General features: G+C 34.4%; 1 protein-coding gene across 7 annotated transcripts; it reads left to right on the top strand.

Moving 5' to 3' along the window:
• The first annotated feature begins 7,497 nt into the window (after positions 1-7,497).
• On the top strand, positions 7,498-15,804 carry LOC137813337 (uncharacterized). 7 transcript variants are annotated; one of them, XM_068615514.2, is made up of 15 exons: positions 7,498-7,998; positions 8,217-8,344; positions 8,438-8,492; positions 8,692-8,780; positions 9,075-9,099; positions 9,216-9,264; positions 10,834-10,872; positions 10,990-11,107; positions 11,669-11,796; positions 12,034-12,388; positions 12,705-12,823; positions 13,523-13,724; positions 13,812-14,987; positions 15,085-15,156; positions 15,276-15,804. In XM_068615514.2, exons 5-15 carry the CDS (start codon positions 9,097-9,099, stop codon positions 15,565-15,567), a joined length of 2,553 nt encoding a protein of 850 aa, XP_068471615.2. In that variant the 5' UTR covers positions 7,498-7,998; positions 8,217-8,344; positions 8,438-8,492; positions 8,692-8,780; positions 9,075-9,096; the 3' UTR covers positions 15,568-15,804. The 7 variants fall into 7 exon arrangements, with proteins under 7 accessions (XP_068471615.2, XP_068471613.2, XP_068471611.2 ...); XM_068615513.2 differs by having other exon boundaries at positions 7,733-7,998; positions 12,031-12,388; XM_068615512.2 differs by lacking the exon at positions 9,216-9,264 and having other exon boundaries at positions 7,553-7,998.
• Positions 15,805-19,126: the final 3,322 nt, after the last annotated feature.

The raw sequence follows: 19,126 nt of genomic DNA, 5'->3' as shown, positions 1-19,126 counted from the left end.
ATATCAACAAGTATAATTAAAAGTTTTTTCCAATATTTAACTCTTGAACTTAATATTCTTACTAAGAAGATGTTATAAGTGCTATTAATTGGTTCGAGAAAGGTGTTTATAAATTGAACTGGAATACTGTGTATTTGAAGGTTCTGTTCGAGAAAGGTGTGTAAAATGGGTGTTAATACTATGTATTAATTGCTCCAAGTTCTGATTATTAATTGGTTCAAGAAAGGTGTGTGTAAATTTGACACTAATACTATATTGAATGTTCTTGTTACACTTATTATTTTCTCTTTTGAAAGGGTGGATTAGACATTATGTTTATATTGAAGAAAAAAAATCATTTTATTTTTAAAATATAAAAGTGTTACTCTTGAACATTATGTAAGTTATGATTATTCTCTCATTTGATGCTTTGAGAAAGACGTGTGTATAAATTGGATATTAGTACTATTTATTTGAAGATTTTAAGTTGCGGTCATTAAGTGAAAATTAAATATGGTGATTCTCCGTACACCTCAAACGCATCTCCTTCCATCGTTTTTCAATGTACCTCCATATAATTTTTTAATTTCATTTTTATCCCTGTTTTTGTATGTTAGGGTTTTGTGGTTTTGGTGGAAATAGTGTTGTGTTTTTTTTTTATTTTGAAGGAGACGATTTCTTGATTGTGGTGGTTGGTGCATTTATTATGGTGGTCAGTTGTCTTTGTTGTTACTGATGATGTGAATATGATGGTTGAGGTGACAGTGTGAATGTGATGACTGATATAAATTGTTTTGCACTATTTTTGTGAATTATTCAATTTGGTATGTATCCCTGAAACCGGTCATACATATTGGATTGTACAATCCAGTTTGTTTAAAGTAAATGCATATCGAATGCAAACTGATGTTCCTCAACGGTGTTACATTTTTAGTTTGTACAATCTGGCTTCAATGCAACATAATTTTATTTTATTTTTTTCAAAAGTTTCACAACATATAAATTAGTCTAGTTTGGTTCAAATATTTATATGTTCAACTCAAATGAAACTTTCTTGAGTTTTGATAAATAAATCGAATACCGAAAGAAGATAATTAGAGATGAGTACTTGATAAAAGTTTGCAACACACAAAACAAGTTTTACTCATAGATCAAAACAAGTTTTACTTATAGATTAAACAAAGTTTACCCATAATGTGTGCGACTATTCACATTCAATGTAACAAAAGGTAATATAAACATATTAGATTTTCAATTTCATGTTGTTCCATTTCGATTTGCATCTAATTTTCACATTATATTGATCTCACATCCTCAATGATTTTGATTTAAACTCAAAATTATTTTGTTCAATTTTGTACTGCTACTCCTCTGTATCGATCTATAGATATAAATCCTTGTCTATATAAATTTATCTGCATCAAAATAAATGCTGTATTTGTTTTTTTTAATATACAATTTTTTACATGTACCATTGGTTATTGAAATTTAAAGTAAAAGATACAAACAATTCTTTTTAAAGTTTGAACTAAAAAAATTAATGTATTTTCTTATTTATTTATTATGAATTAAAGTAATTTTTTTTTGTTTGTATTATAAATGAAATGGACAAAATTTGAGAGTAAATAATTAGAAAAATCTACCACATTAAGGATGAAATAAAAAAAAACTAATGAATTATTATTATTATTAAAATTACCATTAATATTACGATTTTTCTGTAATGAATTAATTTAATGTTTAATATACTTTATATTTGAATTTAATCTAATTTAAACACTTAAAATATATTTAAAGTACATTAAATTTATTTTTAATTATATTTTTATCTATATAGGTCAAGTCATAGAGGACTAGTATTAAAATTAAAATTCATTTAAAATGCAGATTATACTAATTATTAACACTTTGTTTGATTCTATCGACTAAAAGTTACAAACAAAGAAAGTTTGAAAGATGAAACGTGAAATTACGGAAAATAAAGAAAATTATTAGAAACTTTCCACTCTCAAGTGCGAAGAAATATAAAGAAAGTAACTTATAATCGATTAAACTAATCTATTACATTCAATAAAATATAACAAAATATTTATTCTTTTATTCTAAAATAATAAATAAATAATAAAATAAAAAATTTAATATTTTATTAATATATGTTTAGTGTTAAATAAATAAATAAAAAGAAAATATTAAAATAATAAATAAATTAAATTAAATTTTGATGATTTATTTTAATATACTTTTATTTTAAAATATTATTTTTTATTTATTAAAGTTTTATTATAATTTTTATTATAATTTTTATTTTAATTTAAAATTTCTTTTAACCTTATTTATATTTTCAAAATTTATTTTTCAATCGCACTCATGTGAAAAACATTCATATAACTACTAGTAATATAATGACTTTTAAATAGTAACTATTTAAAAAAATATATACATATATTTTTATAGATTACAAAAGTTCTTAAATGTGGTTTCCATAATAACATAAATTATATCCAATAAAATTGTAAAAAAAATCATTATAAAATAAACAACTTAGTATGCTTATGATGAGTTTTCTAACAAGTGAAATAAAGTTTCAATTTTGTATTGGATTCTTCGTCAATTATTGCATAAATTTTACTATATTCATATTGTCATTCCGTTTTAATTATTAAAAGTTTATTAGGTAATATAAAATCTTATATATTAATTTTTATTTGTTTCTTAGTTCTGTAATTTATTTTTAAGTCATACATTTGATATTTTTATTATTTTTTATAATCATTTGATTTTTATCTAATTATTATTTGATATTTTTATTGAATAATTATATAATTATAATTTTTTTCTTGATATTTGATATTCTTACTCTGTAATAGAATAGAGTGCCTGAGAGGATAAAACCAACATTCTTAGAAAGAACAATGAGCATTTGGTCACATTTTGATTTTGATAAACACTCTTAAGAGGTGAGCAAAAAATTGTTTTCCATCCATTACCATTGAATGTAGAATTTTAGTTGAGGTAAAGTCGGGGAGTCGACAAAGTGATGCCCAAGGTCTTTGATTGTCCAATATACTATCATATAGACAATGGTAATCTCAAACCAAGGTCTGAAGTGGGTGTTTTTGGATTATAGGAGTGGAGTGAAGGGTTTTAAAATTTGGTCACCTTTTGAGGCAAGGGTGACTTTAGTAGAGATGCCATGTTTCATGAAGAATTTTCAATGTTGAAGAAGTCTAAAAAGGCATTAAGGAGTATGGTCAGAGAGTTAAGAGAGTGCACGAATATGTGAAATTCTTTTTGAAATAAACGTATGATAGACTTGAGGAATCTATATAAATGTGTGTATTGCAACAATCATCAAACCATTGTCTGAAGCTCTCAAAGGTAAAGACATCAACTTGAGTGGATCTAGATTTGATGGTACTTTGCTTATACACTAGCTACAACGGAGGAAGTGGAGACGTCTGAACCAATTATTTTTCATGAGATAGTTGCTTGTCTCAAGGACGATAATAAGACAAGTGGATTATGGTCATGAATGATAAGATAAAGTATTTGCAAAAGAATGAGACTTAGGAGCTGGTAAAACAACTTAAAGATAAAAGTATTGTTGGGTGCAAGTGGATCTTCAAGAAGAAGATCATTGGAGCGCTAGCCAATCTTGTATCTCAAACTAATGGTAAACGATCTAATGAGGATTCTATGTCAATGTATGTTGGTACAGTGGGTGGTAATGCCTCTATATTGAGAAAAGCATCTGATGGTAGGTTGCCTAATGAAGCGTCTACATAAAAAAAGGCATATAACAATAGAGCATTTGAAGATATCTCTACAAAAAAATGTGTTCGATTCAAGGCTCAACTAATAGTTGTTAGAAGGAGGGTGTTCTGCAATGAAATTTTCTTTATTGTGGTCAAACAACCACACTTCAATTCAGGTCTTACTTGCCTTAGTTGCAAGTGAAGACATGAAGCTTAAAGAACTAAACGTGAATGTGACTTTTCTCCATGACCACTCAAAGGAAGACATTCTAATATGTCATCCTAAATGTTTCAAGATGGAAGGTCATAAAGACTAGGTGTGTAAGTTGATAGGTCATTGCACGAGTTGAAACAATATATAAAAGGTTTGATCAGTTCATAGTATCTTAGGACTATGATACAAGTACTTATGACCCTAGTGTCTATCATAAGAAGGTGGAGAACATTATGAGTTTGTCTATTTGTTGTTACATGTAGACAACATGTTGATAACATCTCAATACAAGGCTAAGATCAAACAATTGAGGTCATTGTTTCATATTGAATTTGAGATGAATGAGAATAATATAAATGATTTCGGGGATGAAAATCAAGAGCAAAAAAAAAAGAATTGTTAAAGGAAATATGTCTAAAAGATGTTGAGATGTTTTGGGATAAAAAATGCTAAAGTTGTAAGCAATGTTTATACATATTTATGAACCTAATACTAGTGAGATTAACAAGGACAAAGAATACATGACTTTTATTTCTTATACAAGTGCATTCATAAGTTTGAGGTATATTATAATGTATGATGTGTACACGATTAAAATAAGAAGATAGCCATTTTCGTATTTGTAGCTACCCGCCTTAAGGTCGGGAATGTCTAAGAGTTCGGGGTCTATCCCGAATATATTCGAGGTGCTCCAAGCAAAGAGGTTTGTGTTGGTCTTCAGTACCTTCTCGACTTCTTTCCTCAAGGAAGGGCCTGTTAGACGCCCAACCTTGGTGCATTGGTTCGTGTTGACTCTTAGTTGTAGTTTGATGGGTTCGTCAAAAGATGAATGATTTTCATCAAACTCCGCCCTAGGGTCGAGGTCGATATCATCTAGGTAGGGGAGAGCTACCCTTAATACCTTGTCGAGGGAGTTTGGATCCTCCAATGTCTCTATGTGGCATACTTTGGGGGTTTTACCTTTATCTTGGTCGGCAGGTTCCTCAGCTCCCTCCGGGTAGTTTAGGTCTAGGCTCGTCCTTGCCTTGTCTGAACTTGAAACAAAGTATGTGGTGACCTTCAGGCTTTAAGCGTAGTACTCCCGGGCCACGTTTGGTTTAGCCTTAACAATGATTATGTTTCCCCGTTCATCTGGGAACTTCATGGCCCTATGGGGTGTTTATATCACCGCCATCAATTGGTTCAAAGTCCTTCTGCCCATGATAACGTTGTAAGAGGTGTCGACGTCAACCAGTATGTACCGAAACGTTAAGGACCTGTGCTCATCCCTCGTACCAAAAGTCGTGAGGAGGTCTACATACCCCCTTGTGTGGACCTTTCCCCCACGAAACCAAGCAGGGGAACATGGTAGATTTGTATATGGTCCTTGAAGATTTCCAACTTCTTGAATACCGACCAGATTAGCATATCGGTTGAGTTTTCCTGGTCGATCAGGATTCGCCTGACCCTCCAATTAGCCACAGTGGTCGTGATTACCACAAGGTCGTCTTGCTTAGGATCCTAGAAGGATCGATCTTCGTTTGTAAAGAGGATGTTGGGTAAAAACGTGGTGAAAGAAGGGTGACATAATTGACACTCCTGAGATGCCTTTTTCCTGCTGAGCTGGTAGGTGACCAACAAAACCACTAGCAATAGTGTTAATTTCTCCCTCGCTGATGCTAACCCCGAACTTATCCAGTTGGGTGGTTCTTGTCCTGCTCCTTTTTGGTGTGATAGTTTGGCCTGACCTTCCCCCACCACGACTTCCATTTGATTTCTTGCCACGGTTGTTGTCAACCTAGTGGATGAATCGGTTCAAGGTCCCCGATCTCACAAGCTCCTCCAGGAGGTCTTTCACCTTGAAGCACTTTTCCGTATTGTGGCCTTGGTTTCGATGGTAACTACAATGCTTAGCTTGATCCCTAGAGGATTGTTGAGGGTTGGTGACAGTAGGTGAACCAACTCCAAGTTACAAACTTTTTGCAGTACGATCTTCCTCGAGGCGTTTAGGGGGGTGTAACTTTCAAATTTCTCTGGCCTCTTTCTCTTGAAATTTGGGAAGACCGTCGTGACTGGTGCCTTCATCATCCTTCTGCGAGTGTCAGTGTTCTCCTTTATGCTCATGTACCTCGCTGCCCTGGCTTGTAGCTGGTCCATGTCTTCCGGTGATTCGACATACAAGGTATCTAGGAATTTCCTTGGATATAACCCTACTAGTAGGGCATGGACATTGCTGGATGCAGGTCCGGTATGTTCAACTTGGCTCGGGCAAATCTGGCCATGTACTGCTTCAAGCCCTCCCTCTCCCTTTGTATGACGTTGTTCAAGGATGCGAAGGTGGCGATGATAGGCTTGTAATCAGCAAACCGGGCTAGGAGCCAACCACACAGTGTGTCAAAAGAGTCCACTGAATTTTGAGGTAGAGAGTAGTACCATTCTAGGGTTATTCCCGCCAGGATGGTGGGGAACAACTTGCAGTGCACGACCATATTTTCCGAGAACAAGTGGGTCTCATGTAGGCCTTAACATGGGCCTCGAGATCCGAGGTTCTCGAGTACTTCTTCAAGTTGGTTCACCTTCACCTTTGAGGTAACTGGTGCCCATGACTTTGGGGGTGAAGGGATGAAAGCCCTCCAAGTTGGTCTTCATGGTGTGGTTAATCAGCGAATTGAGAACCGTCTTGAAGGGCTGGTGCTCGTGCCCCTGACTTTCTTGCTTCGTAGTACCCTGAGTAGTGCTCGTCAGGGTCCCCCTCCAAGATGATCTTCTTGTGTGGGTGTGAGATGCTGATTTCTACCGACGAGTGGAAGCCAAAGGGAGCCCCGCTGGGATTCCGTCGTGTGCCCCGAGTAGTCCATGTTGTCCTGAGTGCGGGCCATATGGTCTTGTAGTGCCAGCTATTCTACCCTGTGTTGCTTTTTCAGGGACACCATGTCTTGTTGCATTTTATCTTGCATCTGACCTACAACCTCCCTCGTTGTTCTCTGCAAGTTCTCCTTGCTCCTTTGGAGAAGAGCCTCGAGCTGTTGGTTTCTGTTACTTTGTGGAGAACTCATGTTGAGAGTGTGCGTCTAGTTGTTATGGTGGACTTGGTGGTCCTCAGAAAAGTTTTGCTAGGGCCCCACAGTGGATGCCAAATATTCTGACCGGAAATGAACTCAGGGAGTGCGACTTGACGAGGACAGGATGTTCCTCAGGGAACGTGCTTTCAGTTGGTCTCCAATGAAACGGGGAGGTCCACCTGAAAATGACTTTTCGATACTTAAATCAGCAGAAGAACAAAAATAGTAAGTTCTTAACGGTATGAGAGCTAAGGATATGAGATAAGATAAACTGTACTTTTTTAAGAGTGGATATTGATAGATTCAAGCTGGTATTCTCTAGGTTAATAGTTACGAGTCATTTGAGTTGACTCTATAACTATTATTCATTGCTTCATAAATATCCGCTCATCATTTAAGATTCATTGATTAAGTCATGATGGTCATAAATGACAATAAAGACCTGTAGTCCTTCCAAACTCTTACCCATCTCACCTTAAGACGGGTAGATAGAATAACTTTTAAGTCAATAGAAATCTAAAGTTGGAACTAGATTAAAAGAAATTCTACATTAAAAGAGTACTGAATGAAACTAAAAAATAGTGAAAATGTTTGAACTAATATCCAAACCCTACTGAAATTTTTCATTTCTCATTGGTAGAGTAATTAGGTGGCATAGTGAGGTGAGTTCCACAGCGTAATTTGGTGGTTTCTCATCTCATTTCTTCACTTACTCTGTTAAAATTACTTGCAACGCTTTCTCTGTGTCGCTTATGTCTGAGTGACCCGCGTTTCACGTTCAGCGTAGTCCTTAGTTTTGGGGGTCTAGCTAGGGTTTTAGGGTTTCATCTCAAATTCCACGCAACTACTGCATTTTCGCACCGTCTATTCTGTTCTCCTTGATTCGTTTTACAGTTAATGCTTGCTCTGCCCTCTCCTCGATCTGCGTTTCTTCAACTTGTTCTGGTTTCCAGCTTGTTTTTGCATGAATCGGTTATTGTTTTGGTGTTACGAACTGCGAAGTTCTCTGGTAAGAGTTTTATGTGATCTCTATGTTGCTCACTTTCTCTTCTTTTGATTTAGTTTTAGGGATGAGTTGAGCTATGTTAGTGAATTAGGTAGAATTTGGAAAAGTATGTTGTTGGACGTGCAGCAGCAGGTAGTGCTGCTGTTGTTTGCTTGGTCATGACTTATTGCTTGTCATCAATGGATAATTGATGTTTGTGTAATGCTGCTTTGTTACTTCAGATCAGTTGATAAGACGGATTAAGTTTGGATAAGTAAGGGGCGGGGGGGTGATGGCAAAGAAGAAGAATTCTCTGGTGTTTATGGATGTGTCCATAGATGGGGATCCTGTTGAAAGGATGGTTTTTGAGGTACTTTTTTGTCTTTATGAATTGTTATTTTTAATGATGTATGCGGTAATGTTTTGCAGTATTTGATCTAATTTTTGGTTGTGCTTCCCTCAGCTCTTCTATGATGTTGCTCCAAAAACTGCTGAAAATTTCCGTGCATTATGCACAGGTAATAAATTTGACTTGCATGAAAAATTCATTCAATGTTGACATTTGCTTATTGAACAAGTTCTTGATATGAAATTGCATTTTGCATGCATGAATTGTGCATTGAAAATTGGAACTTTATAAATTGTCTTCCTAATAAATGAATAACTGATTCCCCTTCCCACTTTTATTTTTATTCTGAAATGTCATTGTGTGTGCAGGAGAAAGCGGTGTTAGTCCAAATACTGGAAAATCACTGCACTACAAGGGGTCTTTCTTCCATCGAGTTGTAAAAGGATCTATCGCCCGGGTATGTGGTTTAATTTTTTTGTCATGTAGATTGTACTTAAGTAGTTTTCTACGTCTTCACATTTTTGTGGTGAAAAATGGCTTAGTACTCCCTCTTTTAGCCAGTTACTGCTGTTTATTCTGTAGGATACACTGATAGTCACGACTGCGTTTCTTGTGATATAGTTTTAAGGTTGTGCTTACTAAGTTATACATTATTACCAAATCATTCTAAAAAGCCTTGTCATGACGAAACACAGTTTGTATGAATTGTTATCATGTCATTGTGTGTTAATGGTTGGTTTTCTTTTTGCAGGGTGGAGATTTTGTGAATCGAAATGGTATGTATTATGTTGATACATGCCTCTTATTATGAATTATTTCACCAGTTTTATTGAGATTGCATTTAATACAGTATAAGTAGTCACTTTCTTTTTTTTATCATTTGATTATTCAGTTGTCCGAGTTGCAAGCCTTGTTCCATTTTCATATTTCCTGTGACCATGGTAATTTCTTTTCTAAGTCAATTAGGAAACTAACAAAACTCCTTTGCATTTATATAAATTGGCTTGTATTTGAGTGGGGATTATGAGAGGAATTTTATTCTTATTTTGGTTAGTTTTTGGATATTACCGTGATGTGGCATGTGGTAATTTGGAAATTGTAGGCATACTATCATATGCTTTTGTCTGCTGCATAAATTCTTCATCTGTTATCTTCTTTTTCATAGTGTATATTTGTTACGAACATGCTATGCTGTGGTTGTTATATTCTTCTTATACCAAAGGATTTTGAACAATTGCAACCAAAAGGAGTCTTTGAATAACCACGTGTATGGTTATTAAATCGCATGTCAACTTGTAAAAACCTAGAGTTTACATGCCCCAACCTGTTTAACTTGCAAGGAGACTTGCTTTTGAGTATCATCGGGCAAACTCAAGCAAAATCCTGTAGACTAGGCCAAACTCTTTAATTCATGAATGAGTTAGCGATTTCCATTGGGTGAAATATTTTTGTCCACTGTGGTGATCTGTTGGGCCATTTTGAATTTTTTTTTTCCTTGCAAAACAGTGTTTGGGGGCATCTCTTCCGTTCTTGCAATCAAACTTGATTTATAGTCTCCCAATTTTCATCCTTTCGAAGACAACTTTGTTCAGCAACACCCGTTGAAGGCAATATACAGCAATGACTAGCAACACCCATCCTTCTTCCTAGTTCAATGCAAGTTCAAGTCTCTAATTTTTGCAATTTTTTGTCATTTGTGTCTATTGTGATTTTGTCATTAAGTGAATATTTGATCTTTGCAACCTGACTTCCAGGCTCATTTTTTGTGTGATGATTATATTTTCATGACATTATATTAGGGATATCTAAAATATTTTTATGACATTAATTATATTAGTGATATACTTATATTATTTTTACATTATATGAAATCATATTTTGTAATTTTATATTTATATGATATTATGTCTATGTATGATTTGAGTGTAATTTGACTTTATTTTGCTGTAACAAGTCTCCTCCAACTCATTGGATCAAAGACTTGTCTCACTCATGCTATTGTCACTGTTGACGGCTTGATGAGTATTTTCACATGGTGGGATTGAACACGGGTTCCCCGCCGTTGGGGTTCCACAATGTTATGAGTGTAGGGTGTCTAACCTCAATGGTATCCCATTGAGTTACTCTGCTGCTTTATTATTGTAGTTTGCTACTTTCTTTATTATGGAGTTGAAATATTGGTTGATTATTGTATTAGTAGCCTTATATTTTATTAATATATGTTATTTTTAAGTATTTTAATATTATTTTTATATTCAATAAACTCTAACGAGTTTGAGTCTAGCTTATGAGATGAATTTACATAGTCTGCATCAATAACCTTGCTCACTTGTAGCCTTCTCTTGTACTTTATAGTTAGTTATGTGGCTGATCGGCAGGCTTGTCTTTAAACCTATTAAACCTCATTGACAGTCGTCTCTTATTCTTTGTATCTCATCCCAAATGCAGCACCATGTTACATACTATTTACATTATTCTATGTAAATACTATTTTCCTGTGTATTTTGCAGGCACTGGTGGAGAAAGCATATATGGTTCCAAGTTCCCAGGTGAGAATGCTAAGTTGTGGCCTTGATCTCATAATCCACAGTGTGGATCTGGAACAGTTATGGTTATGTCTATAAGTTTATGTAGTTCTTACAAATTGTACTTGTGATTCATTTCAGATGAATCACCTAGGCTAAAGCATGATGCTCCCGGCCTTCTATCTATGCCTGTTGCTGTTCGCGACACTCTTGGTTCTCATTTTATCATCACTTTTAAAGCTGATCCCCATCTTGATAGGTTTGCTTATCTGTCTTTTCTGTGCCATTTAGCACTCAGGTACCCTGAGTGATTTTATCTACAGCTTATTTTAAGTTATCTTCTGCAATAAGCATCAAAGTGTTTTAGTACTGGTTTGATTAAATGAACTTGTCAAAAACAGCTCTTGAAACCCATAAGCTGTTTTTAGCTTATTTTTATAAGCTAAAAGCTATCAAACACAGGCCATTGTGAAAGTTAAAATCAGTTTAAATTGTAGCTTTTCTTAAACAATTTCTTAATTTGATTAATTTAACTGTATTGTATTGTCAAAATTCTATTTTTGCTTTAGTGTTTCCTCAAATATATTCAAAGGCCATTTGGCTTAATTTAGAATGCACTTGAGACAATGGAGCAGTGAACCTTACGATGCAGAATTTTCTCAATTTTAAGTACATGTTTATGGTGCTTATTTTCTGAATTGGGTCTTTCTATCATTATTGAGTGGGAGCGGGTGAATTCCCTATGTTTTTAGTCATTATTTCTGAGCGGAACTAAATGATCAACTCGCTTATCTTGTTCAATTCTGATGTATTTTTTCAGGAAACATGTGATCTTTGGAAAGCTTGTGCAAGGGCATAATATATTGAAGAAAATTGAAGATGTGGGTGATGAAGAAGGACTTCCAAGTGTAACTGTTAAAATAATTAATTGTGGCGAACATAATGAGGGTGAGATTCCTCTGCCATTCATGGAGAATCCTAAGTTCTACCCTCAATATGAACTATGTTATATGGATAATTAACTTATTAATCATCTGTTGAAAATTTCATGTTCAACTATTGAAATGCTGAAGCATAACATTATGTATTTTTTATTTGAGGTGAATGTGCCATATGCCAGCTGGTAATGTCATATTCAATTATTTTTAGTCTGTTGATGATTTGAATCTTTACCTCGCCTAGTAGATGGAAAGAAGTTGAAGAAATCAAAAAAGGGAAGAAATGGGTTTTGCGAAACCAATAATCATGAACTGCATAGGGGGAAGAACAGAAAATCTTCAGGGGACAAAAGGAAAAGGAGAAAGTATTACACATCAGAATCTGATAGTTCCTCAGATTCAGACACGAAATCTTCCAAAAGTGGTTGTGATTCTGAATCAGATTTATCTTCATCATCTTACACAAGTTCCTCCAGTGATGACAGGCAGAGAAAGAGGAAAAGATCCAGGAAAGACAGGCATAGACGTGGAAAAAGAAGAGACAAACATCGAGAGAAGAGACGAAGGAAACAAGACAAAAAATCAAAGCGTAGATCAAGAAGGTATTGATTCTGATTAAATACTTAATTATGATTTCTAGGTCCCGCATTCCAATTATAGATGGTTGCTTGTTAAGAACTTATAATGGCTGTATAGTGTAGGTCTTGTGGTTTATTTATTTTATTCTATAAGCATATTGCATGTTGTTTAGTTGTATAAGTATCATTGATGTTGTGTTACTTTACTACATGAAGCCCTTCATTCTTGGCATTGACATGAACATTTGTATGCATTGAAGGGATTATGATTTCTTTTAATGTATTGAGTCCTTCTCAGTTTCAAATATTTGGCTGCTACTGAGATTGTTTTTGGTGTCAGGGAATTGGCCAGTCATACTGATTCAGACAGTGAAAGTAAGAGTGGCAACAGCTCCGATGGTGATAGTTGTGGTGCTCAACCGAAAGATCAGAAGCTTAAAGAACAATCTCAGAGACATGGTAACCTTTTTAGTCATTCATGCTTTAGTTTATTCTGTACATGAAATATAGTTTATAGTTTGGATATACTTTTATGATGTCTCTGAAAACAACAAAATCCTGAAATATTAGCTACAATTTTGTAAAATGGAGAATTTAATGTACTACTGGTCTAGATTTTGGTTGCACTGTACATAGAGTTGTTGCCTGAAAGATGAAGACAGTCTAGTACCTACTTTGAGGGTAAGGGGACTGCTTTGATTTTCCTAAACTTGTACTATTATCTTGTTCATGCCGTATTTGTGAATACTTTTGTTTCTTGCCTTACATCAATATGATTTTGGTTGCACTGTACATAGAGTTGTTGCCTGAAGATAAAGACAGTCTAGTACCTACTTCGAGGGTATGGGGACTTTGATTTTCCTAAACTTGTACTATTATCTTGTTCATACCGTATTTGTGAATACTTTTGTTTCTTGCCTTACATCAATTGATCAGTAACTGTAAGCTAGGAACAAAATGTAAAGTTTTCCTTAGAATTTGCAGTTTAAAGCAATTACTATTGTACTTTTTGTCATGTCTGTCATGTAAGTTAATAAACTCGTTGCCTGTGTAAAAGGGTGTTGTATAGATTCTATTTTTTTTTTAATTTTCTTAGTTTTCAATTTTTGGCTAATGTGCAATATCATGTGGTCTTTTATCATCCTTATTTTGTTGCAGCTGAAGGTCACTATTCCTTAGTTGTGGAGAAAGAATTGCCTCCCATGCACCTTAACAAGGAGAAACTGGATATGCTAGAGGAAGAAGAATTCCCAAAGAAGAATGAAGAGCAAAGTAGCTATGGCACTAGAGCCAACTATAGATCTGACCGAAGTCAAGGGAGGCAGCCTGACGTGATGGATGATCAACCAGGCAAATCTAGGTCTACATTCCATTCTTGTCACACCAGTTATTTCTTATGCTTACCACTTCTTCAAGATTTGGTATTTTATTAAAAGTTGATAAGCAGGAGTCCAAGCATGAGTATTAGTCCCCGGAGCGAGAGGAAAAGCCCTAGTTGTCCAAAAAGGAGGTTGAGAAGAAGTCCAAGTGGCAATGGAAGCCCTCGTGTTCCATCACAGAGGAGCTTGAGTCAGAGTCCTGTTAGAAGCACAAGCAAAAGTCCAAACAGAAGAAACATAAGTAGAAGCCCCGTGAGAGGTAGGAAGGGGAGAAGTTTCAGTAGAAGCCCTGTGGGATCTCGCGAACATAGAAGTGTTAGTGCAAGCCCTGTAAGATCCCTTTCTAAGAACCACCAGAGGACTTCACCCAGAGCAGCATCACGCAGATCAATCAGCAGAAGTCCTGGAAGATCCCTTTCTCAGGGTCGCGGGAGGAGTTCACACAGAGTACCATCGCGAACATCAATCAGCAGAAGTCCTGTGAGAAATCACAATCAAAGAAGTATCAGTCGAAGCCCGAGATCTCGTGGTCGGAGAAGTGTGAGTGCAAGTCCGGTAAGATCCCTTTCTCGGAGCCACCAGAGTTCACCCAGAGCATCATCACGAAGATCAATCGGCAAAAGCCCTGTGAGAACACTCAATCATAGAGGTGTCAATAGAAGCCCTCTGAGATCTCGTGGTCGTAGTCATAGAAGTGTCAGTGAAAGCCCTATAAGATCTCTTTCTCAGAGCCGTCAGAGGACTTCACCAAAAGCACAATCACGGAGATCAATCAGTAGAAGCCCTGTGAGAACTGACAATCATAGAAGTGTAAGTAGAAGCCCTGTGAGATCTCATGGTCATAGAAGTGTGAGTGCAAGCCCTGTCAGATCACTTTCTCGGGGCCGCCAGAGGAGTTCATCTAGAGAACCTTCACGAAGATCAATAAGCAGAAGCCCAGTAAAAGTGTCAAGAAAGAGTAGCAGGAGTCCAGTTAGATCACCTGCCAGAAGCTCTGGAAGAGCCCCTTTGAGAAGCCATAGCCGGAGTCCAGTTAGGAGGCCAAGCAGAGTCAATAACCGCAATTATTCTAGGAGTCCACGTGGTAGGAGCTTGTCTAGAAGTCGGTCACCTGATGTTTCCCCGAAACGTATCAGAAGGGGAAGAGGTTTCAGTGAACGATACTCTTATGCTAGAAGATATAGGACTCCCTCTCGATCTCCTGTGAGATCATACCGCTATAATGGAAGAAATGACCGTGGCAGGTAAATTGATAAAGTTGTTTATACTCTCTAATTAGTCATCGTACTAAAAGGTGGTATGTTGAGAGTTAAATAAATTTCTTACACTTTCTGCTATCAGATATTCAGGTTACAGAAGGTACTCCCCTAGGCGTAACAGGAGCCCACCACCACGCAGAAGAACCCCATCAAGGTATCTCCATTTTTTTTTTTCGGAATGAATTATTTCTCATCTGATTTGATTTATTTGTTTGAATTTGTTTTCTGATGCGAAGTGTTTTTCTGGTTCATTTATTGAAAATGTGTATGTAGATACCGGAGTAGGAGGAGCAGGACACCATCTGTATCACGGAGCCCACGCCATAAGGGTCGACGATACAGTCGAAGTCCAAGCCGTAGCCCTGTTCGCAGTCGTTCACCTGTGGGCACATATCGACCTCGTGTTGAGAGGAGCAGGTCTTTGTCCCGGAGCAGGAGTCCATCACGCTCCAGGAATTCATTGGAATCACAATCTCCACGAAAGAAGAGCAGGTCAAGGTCCCAAAGCTCAGATGGAAAGAAAGGCCTTGTATCTTACGGAGATGGTTCTCCAGACTCAGGTTAATGGTGAAATACTTGTGAAATCGTCACCTTCAATGTTTTGTTTGCTTTCTCAAATTCGCTTAACATCTCATGTTTTTAATTTATAAACCAGGTTTAGATTTTTCTTCTATTAAATTGAAAATGCTTACTGAGAGATATAATAGTATTAGAATATGCCAAAACTGTATGTTGTTTCACTAGTTATTTCGTAGTCAGTAATTCCATCTGAGTTGAATGAACAAATTTTGGCCTCTAAAAATACTCTTGTTTAGTATTCTTTTTTGTATGTATTGAAACCATGGTTCAGATAGTTTCGCAGACCTCACTAGCATACTCCTTGGAGTCAACAAAATACGAAAACAATAAATAAAATATAGTATGATTCTAATTCAAAATTTTAACACTATAATTAATCAAGATAGTAAACAAATACCATCACAACATAAATTCTTAAGGTCATAATAAAAGTAGAGAAATATCTTGAAGTTTCTCTCTTCAATCTTCTAATTATACCATCTTTATGACTATTATCATCTTTATCATTATTAAGCTTTTTCTTAGATGACAAGCGTGCATCATCAATATTGGTTTTAAAAATTATATTATTAAGATTTAATATTAAATACATTAGAGCTGGGTTAGTTGAACTTTATGTCATCACCTTAACTTTGAACTTGTTCAAGGTCAACATTATTTCTATTTTCTATTATCTAGTCATCATTTAATTTAATATTATCAAATGGGAAAATAATAATTTTTTTAATTTGTTTACTTTTTAGCTTCAAGCTATACATGACATAAATAAAGTCATTTGTATTGTTCTTACACAAATGATTCCTTCTTTTTGTATGAACATGCGAATAAATGTGAAATTTTAAAAACTATATAAACCAAATAAAAATTATAAATAATTTGTCAAACTTAAATTACTATTTTAAATGAATTCCAATTATACTCATACACGAGAATTGTAAGTCAAGTTGAAATCTCGAATAGTAAATCTCTTCAATTCTAGAGTTTTAAAAAATATAATTTTTCTTGCATTTTTCAAAGAAAAATGTATCTATTATAATGAAGGTCAATAAGTTGCAATTTTTTTTTCTTTGTGCAATATCCTTGACTAATCTTTTCATGCACATATACAATTTTTCTTTTACTTTAAAATAGTAATTTTTTAAATTAAGTGTTTATAGTGCAAGTAGGGGTTAAGGTAATATACATATGCATGCAAATGCTTATGAAGTTAACTATCGTAACTTTCATTACTTATTTCCCATATAGAGAGAAGGTTTATATACATTATTAAAGTTAAATATGATATTCTCTTATGGACAATCAATCTTCTCATATATGAAACCTATTGCATATTTTAGATTTGAATCTACTAGTTAAAGGATCACATTATAGGGGCAACAACTTTGAGGCAAGTGGTTACATTCTTAAATTTTCTCTCTTTACCAAAGTTTCAAACTTGCTTATATTTCATTCTTCTAAGCTAAACAAGCTCCTCAACGATGCTTTTTTAAAATATGCTAGAGTCAAATAAGTTGTGACAATTGTAGTCATAACAAGCCTTATAAAGTCTCTTCATTTTGCGAACTTCTTCAACATAATATTTAGCATTGCCCTACCATAAATGTAGGTGGTGATCCTTCTTCCTTTCATAATATTAAGTTGATAAACCTTCAAAAGCTTATCAAAATCCTCAAAGATCAAATTAATGACATGAAGTCTAATATAAATGCTCTTGTTTTTGCATCAATAATCTTTAGCTACCTTGAAATTTCCAGAATTATCATTAAACACTTGTACCACATTCTCCTTTTCAACAAATTTTGAAACATCATCCAACACTTTATCTATGGCTTTTAAGATGTTTGAGGTATCCAATGAGTAAAGAAACACGGTCTCTTTAAAGTTATTCACCAAAAATTTACAAATTGAATGTATTTTTTTTATCTGCCCACCCATTAACATAATTGTGCAACTTGTTCTCTTTCACTCTTCCTTATACTCTTCAAGGATTAGATCAATTTTTTGCAGGGTTTATTTCAAAAGTTTTTCTCTCACATCATAATGATGGAAGTTTACAGTTAACACCATATTTCATAATCATCTCAGATTTTTTCTAAAGTTGAAATTCAAAATAACATTGAATGGAATGACATTTTTTTTAGAAAAAAAATTAGTAACTTGAGTGTCAACATTTTCTTTATCTTTGTTTTCATACAATTGATTCAAAGTAGCTTGAACACCATGAATAATTTTTTTCCTTTATTTTTGAACACCATACTACTACTTTGAGTGGTATATAATTATTCACTTTGCTCAACATCAAACTCGTCAATGTTATTCAACTTTCTTTTCTTCATTAAGACTTCTTTAGCCTCTACCAAAGCTTTCATCATTACAACTTAACTTCTTTTAGCACTAAGGACAAGTTAAAATCGTATCTAGTACCAATAAGATGATGCTTGAATATAAAAATTTCTCCAGTGACTATCTTTGAGCAATAATTATATTTAATTTTTTTCGTTGCCCAAAACATCTACTCCATGTCTCCATCTAACCTGAGTCTTATTTCATACAATATGTTTATTTCTAGGTCTAGGAAGTAAGGATTTAGGATCAGAAGAATTTGAACCAATCCTACTTCTAAACATAGTAAAATTTATGAAACTAAACATGAAATAGAAAAATAACACTTTAGAAAAAATAATTAAAAAAGAAAAAACATTAAAATTAGTAGAAAAAAAGACAAAAATTATAGTAGGAAATTAAAATCAGAAAAAAAATTATAATGCAAAAAAGAACAAAATTAGGGGTGGAATGGCATGAGTTCTCGAAACTCACCATGATAAGAGTAGAGAAGCAGAAAAAGTACTAAGGTTGGAAATTAAAACCCGATGTGAAAGGAGTTTTTTATATTTAGTTTGAAGGAAGTATCTACCTTTACGAGTGTGCTGAATACATGAAAGTCTGAGTTGTTTATTTGAATCAAAAGTGGAAACAAAATATGAGGAGGGAGTTAGAGAATAAAATATACAATATCTGATCAACAGAATTGGAAGCAAATCTTCTGCAAATTACAAAGAGACCGAGTTCACGATAAAATTGGAAACACAATATGAGAATTCGGGAAAGTTGGAACAATATCTGAACCAAAATATTATTCTAAAATCTTTGGAGTAAAGAAGATGCAAGCTTTAGGAAGAAAGAAGCTTTAGGAAGAAAGAAGCTTTACTGCAACATTCGGAAAACAAAACAGTAGACTTTTGTTCTTCAATATTTGACTGTGCTAAAATGGTGGTCTTTTTTCTTAGTTTAATTGTTATTTTTGAACACATGTTGATAATTCATTTACGTCTTTAATTAAACTCTTAGTTTAGTTTTATAAAGAATTTCTTGGACACATAATAAAGGTAAAAGATTAAACACCTTATGAGTAGACACATGAAGATCAAGATCAGTAAAGTACTAAATAAATTAGTGGATCCATGTTTTACTAGTTTAATTAATTAGACTTGATTATGTTTGGTTGACATTTTTTATTAATTCAATTATGTTTAGATAATTGAATG

The sequence above is a fragment of the Phaseolus vulgaris genome, chromosome 1 (assembly GCF_051622355.1).
Source record: "Phaseolus vulgaris cultivar YP4 chromosome 1, ASM5162235v1, whole genome shotgun sequence".
Classification (NCBI taxonomy): Eukaryota; Viridiplantae; Streptophyta; class Magnoliopsida; order Fabales; family Fabaceae; genus Phaseolus; species Phaseolus vulgaris.
Note: the sequence above shows the minus strand (reverse complement) of the source record. Positions and strands in the feature narration are given on the sequence as shown.